We start from the raw sequence: 17,126 nt of genomic DNA, 5'->3' as shown, positions 1-17,126 counted from the left end.
ATAATTTATAAATTATCAGGGGTTCATGAGGGAGGGGGGAGCGGAGAGGAAGGGGGAAAATGAGGACCTGATGCCAGGAGCTTAAGTGGAGAGCAAATGTTTTGAGAATGATGAAGGCAATGAATGTACAAATGTATGGATTGTGATAAGAGTTGTATAAGCCCCTAATAAAATGATTAAAATTAAAGAAAAAAATGAGTATAAGAAAGAAGAAAATGTTCTCCAAAAAAAATCTATTCCATTCTTGGAAACATTTTTCAAACTCATCTGTTTGGATGGCTGACAGCACCGCCCCCATCAAATCAGTGTCCTTTCAGATCCCTCTTTTTTTAGAAACAAAATAAGTCATACAGCACGAGGTCGGATGAGTAAGGTATGTGGGGCAAAAGAGGGATGCTGTTTTTCCCCAAAAACTGGCGCACTGAGAGGGCTGCATAAGCAGGTGCATTGTTGTAGTGGCAAAACCTGGTCCTCGTCTGCCCCAAATCAGACCTTTATTGTCGCACACTGTTCTGCAATCTCCTCAGAGCCTCTAAATAGAAACCCTGATGAACAGTCTGACCTGGTGGAATGAACCCCGAATGCACTACAAGTCAACATTTTCGTCCATTTGGGAAGTTGACAGATGTCGAGAACGAGGTTTTTCATCAATCAACAGTTCACCTTTTTTGAAATGAGAAAACCACTCAGATACTTGAGTTTTTCCCAGAGTGCTATCCTTATAAACTGTGTTCAACATCACAACAGTTTCTGCAACATTTTTCCCGAGCAGGAAACAAAATTTCACAGCCACGCACTGTTCTCTTAAATTGGCCATCACAAAAAAAAACGTGGTTCAAGTGAAACCAATTTCACAAAAAAGTTCACAGTGACCAGAGAGAACTTTCCCAGGTGACCCCACAGGGTGCACTACCTCAGAGTGAGCTGCTCAATGCTTGCCGAGCAGGGAAAATGCGTACTCTGAAAGCTCTGCCCAGCGGAGTTTTGTTTGTTTGTTTTGGGTTTTTTTTGAGGGGTGGGGGGTACCCCCACCTATATATAAGGTATTTCTAAATCTATAGAAAGTTACACATCAAATACTGATTACCTTTTAAAGGCAGCAATAGAAGGGGCCAGGAGGGGAAAAATGTGATTCTTTATTTCTGTATCATTTTAACTAGTTAAACTAAACATTCATTACTTTTACAATTGCAAAGCATCTAATAGTTTTGAAAATCTATGCGCCAAAATATATATGCCTGCTTCTCAACTTTAATGATTTAAAAATAAAAAACTGTCAACAAAATAATTTCAATTTTAAACTCTGTATACATAGTACGCATATATATGCTTAAACATGTAAATGTAATTTATATATACAGTAAAATCTGTGAAAGCTATTATCTGTAAGGCAGAAACCTAGCAAAAACAAACAAACAAAAACCTGAAGTGTTTCCATTAAAAGGAAAGAAAGTAGGAAGACTGTAACCATTACAGGTGGAAAACCTGGGAGACATGGAAAAAGCAAGGCTGTCCTGTCTAGTCCGGCTTTCAGAGGTTTCACTCTGATCCCAAACCCATTGCCGTTAAATCCATTTTGATTCATAGCGGCTCTCTATAGGGTACCCCAGGCTGTAAATCTCTACTGAAGCAGATGGTGCCAACTTCCTGCTGCTGAGTGGATGGTGGGATTCGCTTACCTGATAGCACCATCAGGGCTCCACTGTAAGGGAATGCAGATTTTAAATTAGCTGTTTGTAGAGTAAACCAAAATGATAATGGTCATCACCTCTGAGTAATGGGGTTACTGGTGAGTTTTCCTTCCTTTTTTATAGTTTTCAAATGTGTATTCAGAAATGTGTATAACTTTTCTTACTGAAGAAAAAAGTATTAAATACAACCATTATTAAAACTGCAATGAGCACAAGCAAAAGAAAGGACCAGGGGTAGCCCTGAGGTGCCTTTTTCAAGACTTTTAAAAAGATAAGGAATCGTCTGTATAGAATTTTAGCTGGAAAAGTAGGGTATAAAATTGTGTAAGCCACCTACTTCTGATTCTGTGTCAGATACGTGAAAAAACATCTCTCTATATGGGTTACCTCTAAGTCAAGAGAATTTACTAATTTTCTTGCATGAGTATGCATTACTTTTACAATTGTGGAGGGAAGTTAATTTTAAAAGAATGACACACCTTCAGATCAATTCAGTGATGTCTGTACTTAGGGTGATTTTTTTCCTGTGGCCCAAAAAAGGACAGTGATGATCATCTGTCTTGTGAAAGCAGTCACGCGGTGACAATTCTCCTCTTGTAATACTCAGGGGAGGAAAGTTTCTATACAGGGGCCAACGGCATTCAAATGGCAGCCAGTTGGTCTGAACGAAGTGAGTCAGGTTCCACTGGGACCTGGCCTGGTGGCCCGAAATAACTGACCTAGAAATAGCTTCATAGAAGCTGGTGGACAGTGACAGCACACAACAGTGACGCAAAATACGTTCTCAATTAATGGTTATTGAAAAAGCTATTTTGATTATCTACTCCCCAAATCAGGCCGGAAATGAGCAGCAACAAATAGGTCCGTTCATCACACCAGTAGCTCCTTCTTCTAACCCTCAATCAAGAGTACTTTGCCACTCTGAATAAAGAACTTGGAGATTTACGTCTTACTTCACCAGCCTTCTAGATTCAGTCTTTGATTTTGATCCAGGAATCTCAAAGCCAGAACTATATCCATGAATTAAGAGGTTACATATATGTACACACTGCTTTAAACACACAAGGAAAGACCCCACCCCATGTGCTTCCAGAGTTATCATGCTGATTAAGGTGAGCACCTGAAGAAATTAGTCAATGCAGAGAATTCATTAATCAGTTACTTGACAAAGCGTAACTTTCTTCATGGGATGGGCTAATCTAAAAGATTTTTTATATTGACAAGGATCCCCAGAAAGTTTGGAATCCAGAGTTTAGAAAGACCTTCTATGGTGATCCAGTCCTCATGAACCTATGTCAGTGAACAGGCAAATAAGTAGCATGCCCTTACATTTCAAGAGAATTTTTATATTTAAAAATGTTAAATGTTATTTTACTTTGTTTGATTAACTTGGAAGTGAATGCTGAGGGGAAGGGGCATGGGGTTAGTACCTGATATTAGAATCTCTTATCTGTGAGCTTTAATTGTGTTATCTAACCAGTTGTGCCAACCTACATTCAGGCTGACAGACAAATGTACTTCTCTTCCCCTAAAAGCAGAAGGTTTACGAAGCAGATGTCTCCTTGTCCCCTGACACCGGTGTAAAAGGTGGTGCTACCATGTAAAGAGGTCTTAAAGATGGCTCTGGATGAGCTAAGAGAGAACTTGGCAAGTGGCAGACCTGAGGCTGATCCAAGCACCTGGGACAGAATGGAAGAAAGCAGAGTTCTAAAGAAATGGTTTATACAAAGAAGCTTATCGCAAATTCCCTGGGAGGAAAGGAAGAAGGAAAACTGCGTAAAGAGAGAAGCAGGTGGTCTCACAGTATCCTGAAAGTGAGTGCGTGGTCTCACTTTGAGAAGCTAAGAACACATACAGTACATTTTGAGGCTGGAACATAATTTATTCAAGCCACTCATGAAAAAATAAGTTTGACATTGACTTCAACGAAACAGGTGTTAGCAGAAATCACTTTTAAGGTCTACCAAATTGCCAAGTTAGTGGCACAGACTGTTGTTAAATAACAGTACAAATGAAGATTATTTTAGGTTGGAATAGGCGAGCAAAATGTCACAGAAGAAGAATTAAGAAAATAAAGTAGGGAGATTTGCTTGGTTGGCTATTGTAGTTTTAACGTTATCCAGAACTAGTCCCCTGAGCATTATGGTTTAAGGAAATGAAAGGTTTTCATTCCACTAATCTGAGCCCTTTCATTGAATTAATCTTAGCAGAATGGGCCATAACAAGGAAGTGCCAAACTCTTGTGCTCGATCCATTTACCACACTAACACAGTAAAGCCAGCTCATTGGAATTCCAGCCAACCGGGAGCTTCCAACGACTGGAGAAAGAGGTGAAAAACCAGAAGTGGGGCCAGTGATGTGACAAGAGTCCTTACAAGGGAATATCAGAAAGTGCCTTGAGCAATGGCATGCATTTACAATACCTGCATCTCAGGCTCTACCTGTATACAGAGGGTGGATCGGTGACTTCCAAGCATGAACACTGTTGTTTAAAAACGTGACCTCATTTCCAGATTATTCACTCTGCTCTAAATGCTATCCAGAATGCTGCCCAAATGAGTGCTTCTTGCCCTCCAAGAGTTTATCTTCTAAATAAGATCCTTAGAACAGTGCTACCTTTTATGACTGTATTTTAATTTTAGTATTCTACATTTCATTTGATTGCAGGATAAAGATCTTCCACAAAAGCTCAATTTATAGCTAAAGAAAGAAAGGAGGGGGAGGAGAAAAGATAAAACAGAACTGAATCTGAACCTGTGCAAGTTAGTTAACAGAAGTCCATATTCCTCCTGAAGATGTCTTCAAGTGAACTCATTCATTAAGAATATAACAGGATACTTCCAACAAATATACAGAGCAGGAGTGCATTAAGAATCATGGTTGGCATGCCTTGCCAACACCATTGCTGAAGACAAAATGGGTGCATAAGCAAATGTGGTGAAGAAAGATGATGGTGCCTGGTTATTAAAAGATACCGCATCTGGGATCTTAAAGGCTTGAAGCTAACCCAGTGGCCATCTATCAGGGAAGCAACAAAACCCACATGGAAGAATCAGACCTGTCTGTGTGATTAGGAGATGTCAACGGAAATAGGTATCAGAAATTCAAAAACAAACAATCAGATTGATGTGAAGGAGTGTGGACAAAGTGGAGACCCAAAACCCACCTGTAAGATAATTGGACAGTTCCTCACAGAATCAAATGAAATGCAGAATATTAAAATTAAAAACAGCCACACGGAAGGGAAGATAGATCCAGGGTGCACGATAGCACTGATGAAATACATAAATATCCTTTAGTTCTTTAATATTTCCTCCCCGTACTATTAAGGTCTTAGTTTCACCTCATTAATCTTGTGAGACCTGTGGATGTTCATTTGTATAATTCAGGTCATTCTGCGCATGAAATTCAAGATAGATAAACCCTTCAGAAAGAGAATTGGGAGTAATGACTCCCTGAGGGTACAGGAAAAGAAGGGAGGGAGGGGCGCAGGGAAAACCGACAGCAATTATGATGACTGTATAACCCCACTTGTGGGGAATGAACATCAGAATTGTAGGTGAATGGATACATTGTGTAAGATATGGTAAAATATATATAACGGTAATATAATAATAAGAGTTCCCGGAGGGCAGGGTGGGGGAGGGAGGGGATAATGATACCAAAGAGTTCAAGAAAAAAAAGTTTTGAAAATGATGGTGGCAGCAACTGTACAATTATGCTTGATCTAATTGAATTATGGATTATTGTAATATCTGTAAGAGCTCCCAATAAAAAGATTTTTAAAAATTCATGGGAGTGCAAAGCCCATGACATACCTGTTCTTTCTCTGAAGCTCCTTCCCTACACCCCTCTTATTTGTCACTCCTTGAGAACAACTAATAGTATCTGACGTGCACAATGCTTCACACTATCGTACTCAAGAAGCTGCAGGAGAAGCATGTGCAGACATGTTGGTGAGTCCGTGGGAAGGGTGCTGCATGGCCATTTAAGATTCTCCTTGTCCTGAAGCTGCCCTGGAATTGCTCCACAATTTTCCTGTAACCTCAGAGTCTGCTTCCCAAACTCTCTAGTCGAGCTGAGGCTCACATTCTTTCCAAAATCCTGTCAATCATTCACACGAAGGTACTAAGACAAATTCAAGCCCGTGTGAAATGACAGGACAACCCCCTTTCCTAAAAAGGTGATGTAAGGAGGAATGCATGTATGAAACATAGACATTAGAGAATTGGATTTGTTTTCATTAACTGGGCTGTAGCATTATTTCCTTTTGGTTAAAGAGTTAGAAAACCCGCTAAACTAGAACATAACGTGCCCTCATCAGGAGCAACCACGAAGCGGGACACAACCCATGGACGTAGTCCCATCGGCTAACAATGAGGGCTTGCAGGTAAGGGAGAGAAGAATATCTAATAACTACCACTTCCAAACAGGTTTACCCATCTGATATTTCAGTCCCTTTCCTGTTTTTATGATACTTACATTTTCACTGCGAGCTTAGCTGTTGCATTTGCTATACATAGCCCTGAAATTCTATCAATAATTGCGGGGAGTGGGGTTAAAAACAGTGTTCAACTTCTGATCATTTGGAGGCCAAACGTCTCACTTAAATACTTCCATTGCTGATATTTCACACTTGATGCCGAGGTGTGCAAACTAAGTGGGACATCCCCGGAATAGGTGTTCAGAAGGTGCGGGTAAAGAAAGCCAGTTCATCTGCCCCTTCAACCCCGTCCTCCTTACCAATATACATTCATCACCGGAAAGGGAAATATTTACCAAAGTTCGTTTAGTTAGCTTTAAATATTATGTTTAGCTGTCTGGAGACCATGTTCTCAAGATTTATACAAGAAATCACGGATTAAACTTCATAACAATTAGAAAACCGCACTGTGTAAAATCAAAGACTTAGTTAAAGGACATTAAAATAGTCTGGTCATCGGTGCTACATGGGATGGCCCCATCTCGCCCCAGCACCTGGAACCAAACCCTTATGAACTTTCATGTACACAAACCGGGGCACAACGAATGCTCCGTCAATGGCCAGGCTCCACCTCTGCGCAGGCATTTCCGTGAAACATGTGGGAAATGCCTGTGGACGCTTTGAAGCAGGCTGGGAGAAGCGAGAGCAGGAAGGAGGCTCTTCTCGAGGCTAAGTTTGTTTAGTGGAAAGTAAGCAAGTTGTCAGGGTAAAAGTTGACAATGTTGATTCCTACGGTTGGAACTCGGAATAAACATCCAAGGGGATTACGTTACTGAGAATCAGAAAAGATTTCATTGAACTCAAGAGAACACTTGTGTTCTCAAAGATAATAACATGCCCTCAAGTCACACAGTCCAGATTCACAGTTTAGGATTAGAATTACCCGAAGCCATTTCTCTGTCACTTTAGAGAAACACAAGATCTGACTCCTGTAATAGGTGCCATAAAAATAGTAGAATACGGGATAAAAATACTTTATTTCTAATCATTGAACTCAAGCATAATAAATACATGGACACATGCAAATGTGGGCTGGATGGAAGAAATTTGGAGAAAAATGTAAGTTCTTCTCAAACATCTCAGGTTTAACCCCAATCTCAGCCACCTTTTCCACCATGTAGAAAAGTGCATGGACTGACCATAAATCCCCTTCCAGTTTCCCCTCCTTCATGCCCAATCAAAGAGCAAAAACCAGGGCCCACATTTATGAAATCCATAATCCTCTTCTCTGCTCACAACGGCCACATTTCCATCTGGCTTTCATCTCATGGTGTGGGGCTTCCCACCAGGTACAGATGAAAAGTTAGAAGACTCGTATGCGTTTCCAAGAGCAAAGCTATGTGGTTGCCACTCAGCATTTCCTGGTGAAATGCCAAGAGGTCTGCAAAAAAAAAAAAGTTAACATTTTCTAATTTGGAGTTGTTGGTGGTGTTGGTTAAGTGTGTTTGTTATTCACCGCCTGACAGAAGGCCCATCTCTTTTTCTTTCTGATATTCATAAACGAGGAAAAGACATACTTTCGGTTTGTTAAAGTTTATTTAGATCGATACAGTGCAGACCTGTCTTGCACGCTCTCAAGAAAACAGAAAGAAATCATCCAAAATCCTTCATGATTTTCACCTTGGAACCTTCTATTCTTATTCAAAACCCGACAGAGGTATGGACCGCAGAAAAGCTTGCAGGCAGCCCACTAAGAGTTGTTTCTCCGTGGCCCTCTCACAGAGAACTGAGAATGTGTGGCTCGATCCCACAGCCTCTTTGCTCTTAAAAAGAACGTCAAATTCCCCAGAGACTTTCCAACGCCCCCGGAATAGAACACTCTCCGCTCTGCCTGTGGATCATTATCTCTTTTACATTTCATCTTTATATTCACTGGGTTCACACACAGGGCATCTACACAAAGAGGCAAATAGCTGCTTCTTAAAAGACACCAAATTTAGTAATTCTCTCAAGTCTACTGGCACACATCTAGAAAGTCATATTTTTACAAGGCTTCCTTAGGTTTCCATTGGTCCTGTCATTTGAGAACACACATGCTGCATCGCCTGTAGCCTCAAGCCAAACTACATCTGTAAACTACCAGAAATCTTTGTTATAGGAAGACAAGAGTCAACGCAATTGAACAACGGGCTATACTGGGTGAGCCTATACAGACAGGCGTGGACTCATTTGGATCCCCCTCGAGCATCTCCCAAGCACCAAGCTGCTAAGTGAGAAAGGCCGATGGAGCTGCAGGCTTGCGGCGGACTCCAGGAGCCTTACCTGTTAATATGAGGTTACTGTAGGTGTTGGAGAATTGCTCCTTGAGAAGAACGAGGTGCATCTGAGCGGCCTTCTCCCTCTGGAGCTCCAACATCACATCGGGATGCTGGGCAATCTTGCAGCCCTTCTGTTTATCCAAGGCAACGTCACTTCGAACAATGTCTACAAAAAGAAAGAAAGAAGGCAGGCAGCAAAAGCAAAACCAAGGACGACCCCCGTAAAGGCGTGTTGCCCCCCCCCCTCTCTTCTTTCTTTTGATGGTGGATCGGGTGGTCTCCTTTCTCTAAAAGAGGGTGAAAACTTAGACGACCAGCATTTTCATCAGACGGAAGAGATCCAGAGGGACTAGAACTGACGGTTTCTCCAACACTAGAATTCCAAACCAAACTCACTGCCATGGCGGCGACGCCAACTCACAGAGACCCAATCATACGTCCAAGAAATGCCTGCGCATTTCTAAATTCTTTGGAGATGTTTGCGTTTCCTAGCTCTCTCTGGCCTCAGTTAAGATTCTCCTTCCTCCAGTCTCATTCTCAGCCCACTTCCGGGATGTATTTGCCATATATACTCGAGTATAGACTGACCCAAATATCAGCCGAGGCGCCTAATTTTACCACAAAAACAGCATTAAAAATGTGCTGACACACTCAGCTTATACACGAGTATATACGGTACCTCCAGGCCTCTTTCTTTGTATTTTTTTACCATTGCCCATACGAAAAAATAAGACAAGTGCCTGAACACTTGTGACAGAGAGGCCATGTCCTCTACCTCATGCCATTGGACCCTTAGGTGTATCCAGGACCCTTAAGCTATTTTAAAATTCACCCCTCGACCAGTCTCGTTTCCACTTGGGGCTACCATTTTGTGAGTGAGTTGTGATGTTCCTCTTGCTGATGTTCCTGGACCTCTATTGACCGGAAAAGCACTCTGTCAGCCCCGACTAGTCTGGGGGTCTCTGGTGTGAGCACAAGGGGAAGGCCAGCGTCTCTCTGTAGATCTGCCTCTCTACCAATTATCTTCCCATTAGCAACAGGCTGCTTCTTATTCTTCAGTGTGATTTTACTCAAAACAGATGTGCTCCAAAAGACAGCTTTTCTCAAAAAGAAACATTCATCTAGAAGGCTTCCCACTCAGCAGGGAGCTTTCATGCTCGGGAGTTATTTGTTTATTTTTGCAAATTAAAGCATAATTCAGGTAGTTCTTCTGGAAACAAATGATCCTGTCAACAGCCGTCTAGATGGCAACTCTCAAAATGATAGAGCGCTAAGAATCTCACTGAAGAATTTCGTAGAAAGAGCTTCCAACTAGCCATTCTGCCACCATGGGCACCAATGGATTTGGGTGAGGGAACGAATAAGAAAGGTTGGGAGTACTAACAGTTGACTCCTGAAGCAATGATCAACGACACCTACGAAATTTAGGACATGTAGCATGAGGAGCAGGACAACCTGCCGGACCATAATCTTCAGAGCCATCACTGAGCCCTAAACCCAGCCCGGAGAGGCATGAACGAGCCCCGGAAACATTACACGAAGTGAAATAAGGCAGGCACAAAAGATCAAATCTTGTTGGGCTCCATTTATACAAATATCTGAAAGACAAAGTATAATGGCAGACAGTATATTAGTGGATACCATGGGGACAAAGGGCAATGAGGAGTTATTGCTGAATGGATACAGATTGTCTGTTTGGGGATGAAAACATTTTACATGTAAATAGTGGTAATGGTTGCAAAATCTTAAAGGTCTACTGCAAGTAAAAAAAAAAAGGCAGTCTATAAACCAACATACAGTATGATGCCAACTGTGTGACATTCTGGACGTGGCAAAACTGTAGAGTCATTGGAAAGATCAGTAGTGGCCAAAGGGGCAGGGAAGGATGACTAGGTGGAACACAAGATACTCTTTTAGGGCAGAACTACTATAGCGGTGGACACATGAGAGACATTAAGCATTTGTCAAAATCCACAGGACTAGATGGCACAAGGGAGCCCTGATATAAATGATGGGCGTTAGTTAATAATAACGTATCACGATTGAGTCATCAATTGCAACAAATGTACAGCGGGAATGCAGGATGTTAACAGGGGAAACAATGGGAGGGGCTGGAAATGAGAACATTCTGTTCTTTCTGCGTGATAGTTCTGTAAACCTAAAACTGCTCTTTAAAAAAAATAAAATCTATTAATGAGAGAGAGAAGCCCAGATGTAAAATACAAACCCGTGACTACGAGGGTTAGGGTGGGTGGCACACAAAGATCAGCCAGATGTGGAAATGGTCCTCATTAATTTGTAGATGAAATCGGGAGCTGGCTGGATATAATGCAGTATTTATGCCTAGGCATATTTAGGCCAATTTCTAAAGTGAAATCACTTGACAAAAGCAAGTAACTAATTTCATAGATTTTTCTGAAGCTTACATGCAAAATTAGAATACGCTAATTCAAAGATACACGTGTGCTAGTCCTTAAAATCATCCAATAGTAGGCGTAGGAATAATAGAGTTTACATCTATTTTGATTACATTCTACAAAGCTTTCAAATCCCATGAAATCTATCCAACCATCCTATTAAAAACACGGGGCAAACATTGTTGATCAGCTGACTCATACTGGAAACACAATTCTGTCTCTAATAGAGAAAATGAAGAGCAAAAAAAAAAAATCCCAGATTACCTTGCAGCAATAGGTGGCTATGTAATGTAGGTCTGGCCTATGAGCCACACGTGGACTTCCTTTGCCAACTTAAATGCAAAACCTCACTAGGAAAAAATAGCTTTTCCCTTTAGCGTCTTGATTTGTCGTATTCTTTATGTGTGACAGAGAGCGGGTTTGAATTATAAGAACCATTTTATGTCTGGATTGTTATAAGAGCTGTAAGAGCTCCCAATAAAATGGTTTCTTAATTTAAAAAAGAACCATTTTGGGGTGGTTAGGCAAGAAGTCTTATGGCAAAAGACACTGTGGTTGATGGTGTAACAGAAAGAGTCTAATACCCCAATATGTTTTTGGAACTACCATCTTGTACTAGATTATCCATCTCTTGATTGCTTGTTATTTGAAACAAATGCAAAATGTATATAAGCCTCTGGCAGTCAGATTACCTGTTTTTGCAATTCTAGTAAAAATGAAATGCTATTACCTCTAATTCATAAATAATGAAATGGACTTCCATTGTGGAGCTGAAACAACTTGTTCAGGTTCACATAGTGTGGCCAGACTCAAATCCAGAAATTTTCAAAGTTAAGTCCTGTGCTCTTTCCACTAAATCCTAGAAGTTATTCCAAGATATAAACTCATTAGCTTAATAAAGGTAATGCAGTAAATAAGAGCAAGGAACTAAAAAAAGATATATCAAGTTATACTGTTACAGCAGTATACAGTCTATGGACTGTCTACCCAGAAAAGATTACAAGAGTTGTAGCCCAATCCAGTGTAAAAGCAAGAGAAAGTTGTTATTATTCTAAGATCTTCTAATAGAAGTAAAACTCAAAGAGTAGAATGCCTACTACGCTTCTACTTTCTGTTTTATAAATAAATGTAATAAATAGAGCATTAGTAATGGTAGCCAGGCACCATCTAGTTCTGATCTCAGGGCTGTGGGATGGAAGCTGCATGATCCATTAGTCCATTAGACTAATTATTCCCATCGGGCTTTCAATTTACATCAATCTTCTTTCCTATGGATAGGAAGAAAACAACAAACCCTAGTTGCTACTCACCTAACTAGGATATAGCACATCGTCTTTGTGAACTACATTAATTCAACGAGCCTTTGTGTCTGTAAGACAATGGTCCTGAACCCCCAGGCCCAGAGACTCATTCCCTAGAGGCATTTGGTTCTATTTAAGGCACTTTCATATTTGTTCCTGGTATACCACCAAGCGCATTGATAGCTATACTTGTAGCAAAGGTAAATAGACATGTGCATATAGTGTCTATCAACCATTATCTATACTTATGGGCATACATAGATACTCCCACACTCCCTCCCATACCTGTTCAGCCAGGATGTCTATAAATGCACCTACTCATAGATCAATTATGAAGGACAGTGTATATAAAATATTTTTTAAAGTTTGCAGAAAAAAAGTAATTCCATACTAACTTGTTACAAAACATCTGAACACATTTGAGGTACTAAGAAGGATATGACATCAGTTTGATGTAGCAGAGCAACATGCAAAACTGAAGCAAAGGCAAATGTCAAATTTATGGTAAAGCTTGGCTTGAAGAATGGTGACATCACTGATGTACAAAAAGTGTATGGGGCCAATGGCCCAAAGAAATCAGCAGGCTTCCAAAGAGATGACCTGTGTTAGGAAGGGGAAAACCAAGGTTGAAGATGAAGCCCACCGCAGCAGACACCCGCATCAATTACGAGACAAAAATTAATCTGGTCTGTGCCCTGGTTGAAAAGTACCAACAGTTTACAGCAGAAACAATAGCCAACATCATAGACATCTCAACTGATTCTGCTTACATACTGCAATTGAAAACTTAATTTGAACCAACTTTCTGTTTCGTAAGTACCAAACTCTTACACCCTGATCAGTTGCAGGCAAGGGCAAACCTTTCAGTAGAAAATGTAACAAATGGAATCAAGACCCTGACGCATTTCTTCCAAGAACATTATAGAAGATGAAGTTTAGCTTTGCCAGGACAACACAGCAGACACGGCGCCATCAAAGTAATGGAGATCAAGAAGTGGTTGGTATTTTTTATTTTTATAGTTTAATTTCACTTTTCCATGAACATTTTGAAATCCCCTAAAATACCTTGCACTTTAGAAAAGCACATTTCAAAAGTGGTTGAGGGAAAAAACCAAATAAACAGAGTCTTTATTTCCCATGAACATGTTTAAAACTGTATTCATGACTAAGACAAACACAAAGAAGGATACATAACCAAGGTGCACATGGTCCACTGTCTGGAGGAACCGTTAACAACACGGATAATACAATCAACATTCAGAATTATCTTGGCAACCTCGAAACATAGGCTGAAATACCCAAGATGGGAGGTGAAGATATGAACCTAAAATCCTGCATTTATGCTGAAAATTACACAAGATAAGCCAAAAAGACCAGATCAAACAGAAGATCATATATTTAAGATCTGACTAAGATTAGGTTTTAACTGAACGCAAGCTGAGCAAAAGCCGGTGCCTCGATACTGCGACCAGGAAGATTAATGCAAACTTGGACTAAAGGAATAGACTGCGACTATAGCTACACTACATTCCATGCCAGACAAAGGCAGCACTCGAGCCTTGAGGTCAAGCAGACATCATCGCAGACCCTGCTGTGGTCACTGATTGGTAGCAGAGGTAACAGAGGCTGACACTGAGACTCGACGGCTGCGTCTACGGCTACTGTAACGATACACAAAGGGTTTGGCGCTGTGTCTGCCGCGCAGTAAGAGCTCAATAAAGGGTAACTCAGTGCCATCACACTGATTCCAACTCAGAGCAAGACGACAGGTCTCAGAGACTGTAACGCGGTGGTTCTCAACCCTTCTCATGCCGGGACCCTTTCATACAGCTCCTCATGTGGTGGTGACCCCCAACCATAACATTATTTTCGTTGCTACTTCATAACTATTATTCTGCTGTTATGAATCATAATGTAAATATCTGATAGGCAGGATGTATTTTCATTGTTACAAATTGAACATAATTAAACATAACTAAAGCATAGTGATTCATCACAAAACTGTATGTAATTCTATATTATGAAATATTTATTTGTTTCCCAGTGATCTTAGGCGACCCCTGTGAAAGGATTGTTCGGCCCCCAAAGGGGTTACGACTGACTCACAGGTTGAGACCCGCTGCTGTTCTTCTTTACAGGAACACACAGCCAAGGCGCTATTGCCGACCTCGCAGCTAGCAGGCAGTGCCTACTCCACAGTGCCACCAGGATTCAGCCAATAATGAGTATTTATTATTAATACATTTGTTGCTAGCAGTAGTAGTTTTCTGAAGGATATTGATCATCTTGATTGTCTAAGGACCAAGATGAAAAATCATTTTTATTTTTTAAATTAGCTAAGATCAAGGGTGTTGAGATTGGCAATGGAAAAAAGAAAAAGAAAAAAACATGCAGTGGGAGGGGGAGACTTGATTTCGTAAAGAAGAAATAAATTGACTTACTCTGTATAAATCCAGAAAGCCAAACATTATGGGACTAACCAAAAACCAAACATGCTTTTCAGTTCCACATGAGGAAACTTCGTAATAACCGAAGCTGTCATGGAAGGAAAAGGTCTGAGGGAGAGTTGCCTCTCCCTGGAGACAGTCAGACACAATCACACAGGCACATAAAGTGAGCTCGAAGACAGGAGCCCTGGTAACATAGTGGGTTTTGTGTTGGGCTTCGATCCTCATGGTCAGCAGTTTGAAACCACCAGAGGCTCTGCAGCACAAAGACTGGGCTTTCTACTCCTGTAACCAGTTCCGTTCCAGCCTCAACCCCCCAGGCAGTCACTATGAGTCAGCATGGAGTACAGAGATTACAACCAGAGGCACTGAGCAAGACTCTCCCACCCAGGAGCACCAGGACTCAATTTAACAGGGCAGTTAAAGGCTCCAGCATTGAAGTCAAATGAAGCCAAATTCAGTTCACTGCTTTAAAGGCCTTTCCTCGTTTTTAAAAGTCAGAATGCAAACAGCATATTTTAATGTGTTTTCACAGTAATATGAACATATTAAGCACCCAACGAGCACTGGCTGTTTTAGGGGCTGCTAACAACAACATCAAACAATAACTTAAAATGTTCACAAAGTTTTTATTGAAAGATATTGTTCTTCCCTCGGGGTATTTTCATGGTTGTTGTGAGGGTGTAGTCAGGTCTTCTGGCACATACACACTGCTCGAGGCTAAACTGTCCTCATTCTTGCGTACTGAGGGCTGCTCTTACAGCCGCTGTGCCAATCCGTCTCATGGAGGCACTTCCTCTCATCCACTGACCCTCCATTTTAACAGGCATCATGTCCTTCTCCGGGGACTGGTCCCTCCGGATAAGATGGCCAAAGGACGTGAAACCAAGGCCCTGTATCCTTGCTTCTAAAGACCATTCTGGTTATACTTCTTCCAATACAGACTGATTCGTTCTTCTGGTAGTCCATGGAAGATTCACTGTTCTTCGCCAACATCATAATTGAAATGTATCCAGTTTTGTTCAGTCTTCCTTATTCACTGTGCAGCTTTTGCATGCATGTGAAGTGATTGGTCAAGCACAGCTGAGCCCTCAAAGTGACAACGCCTTAAAGGAGGACATTTGTGACATATTTTCCCATTGCATTACATCATCTGATTTCTTAACGGCTGCTTCTAAGGGGGCTGTTTGTGGATCCGAGTAAAATTAAATCCTTGACAGCTTTAACGTTCTGTCCATGTACCATGCTGATTTAGTCCAGTTGTGAGAATTTGTGTTTCATTTTGGGGGTTACATTTCAACCACTTCTGCAAATATCTAAGCCATAGAGTAATAACATTGTTGTGATTTTTTTTCTTTCCTGATATACAAAAGTGGGAAGTTGGTATACTAGACAATCTCTACATTGGTCCTGCTAGCTCACCCTTTCTGCTGATAGTCCTTGCTCTTATGTCACATGGTCAACATAGTTCCAAATGCCACTCCAAATGTAAAGGTATTCATATGAACTCTCCCAACTCTATGCGCTCTCCCTTGATACGTAGTCAGGAATTCCAAGAACACCTAACACATTCCCTAAAGCAGGAGACAAGGAAGCGAGCATCTTGCACCAAAGCTGTTAGGTGCCATCAAGACGGTTCTGATCCATAACGGTACGATGAACAACAGAGCAAAGTGATGGCTAGCATCTAGGAATTATTGTCTGCAATTATTTTTAAGCAGCAAATAAGGCTAACAAGGAAGAGAATAATAGTGATTACATCGTGTGGGGAGGGGTCCCTCTTCTTTCTTCTATACCCTTTCCTTCACCCCTCAATCAACCATTTAATAGCCCTCAATCCTGCCTCACCGCATCACCCTTGGATTACCCTGTTCCCCCTCTTACTTATGCGTGTGCCCAGTTTTGTCCAATCTCTCACCTTTATCTCAATCTCTCAGCTCATCTGCCTGCTCTTACTACACATTGCCTTCAGCACAGAGGAGGTGCTCTGGAACGACGCACTTAGGATGGAGCCCAGGAGGTACAGGGCTTTAAGAGCGAGGTTGCTACCAAAGCACCAGTGGCTTGAACCCACTAGTTCCTCCTGGGGAGGAATCCACTTCTGTGAAGTGTTACGGCTCTGGAAGACCGAGGGGACGGTTTAGTCTATCCTATGAGGTCGCAACGAGTCAGAACCAACATGACAGCAGTGGGTTTGATTTGGATGTATGACCCCCTTATTCTTTTCCTGCCTTCAGTACACACCTATAAAAGCCTACCTTTACAAGTAGAATATCTGACTAATGCAAGTAAAAAAAATCCATGTACAGATGGGAATTGGAAACGCAGGGAATCTAGGACAGATGAGCCTCTCAGGACCAGGGGTGACAGTGGCGATACCAGGAGGGAAAGGGGATGTAGAAAGGGGGAATGGATCACAGGGAGCTACATATAACCTCCTCTCTGGGGGACGGGCAGCAGAGGGGTGGGTGAAGGGAGACGCCGGACAGTGTAATATAAGATACAATAATAATTTATAGTTTATCAAGG

At 41.4% G+C, this 17,126-nt stretch overlaps 1 protein-coding gene across 1 annotated transcript in view; it reads right to left on the bottom strand.

The window, feature by feature from the left end:
• HPSE2 (heparanase 2 (inactive)) overlaps positions 1 to 17,126 on the bottom strand; it is a 668,247-nt gene that overhangs the window by 606,658 nt on the left and 44,463 nt on the right. Inside the window, exon 3 of the mRNA XM_004701008.2 lies at positions 8,437 to 8,598. Coding sequence (XP_004701065.1) covers positions 8,437 to 8,598 — 162 coding nt within the window. The remainder of the gene's footprint in view (positions 1 to 8,436; positions 8,599 to 17,126) is intronic.

Source organism: Echinops telfairi, unplaced genomic scaffold (assembly GCF_000313985.2).
Source record: "Echinops telfairi isolate 266 unplaced genomic scaffold, ASM31398v2 ScPeMD7_70;HRSCAF=299, whole genome shotgun sequence".
NCBI lineage: Eukaryota > Metazoa > Chordata > Mammalia > Afrosoricida > Tenrecidae > Echinops > Echinops telfairi.
The sequence above is the reverse complement of the archived record's forward strand: the minus strand, read 5'-3'. Positions and strand labels throughout refer to the sequence as shown.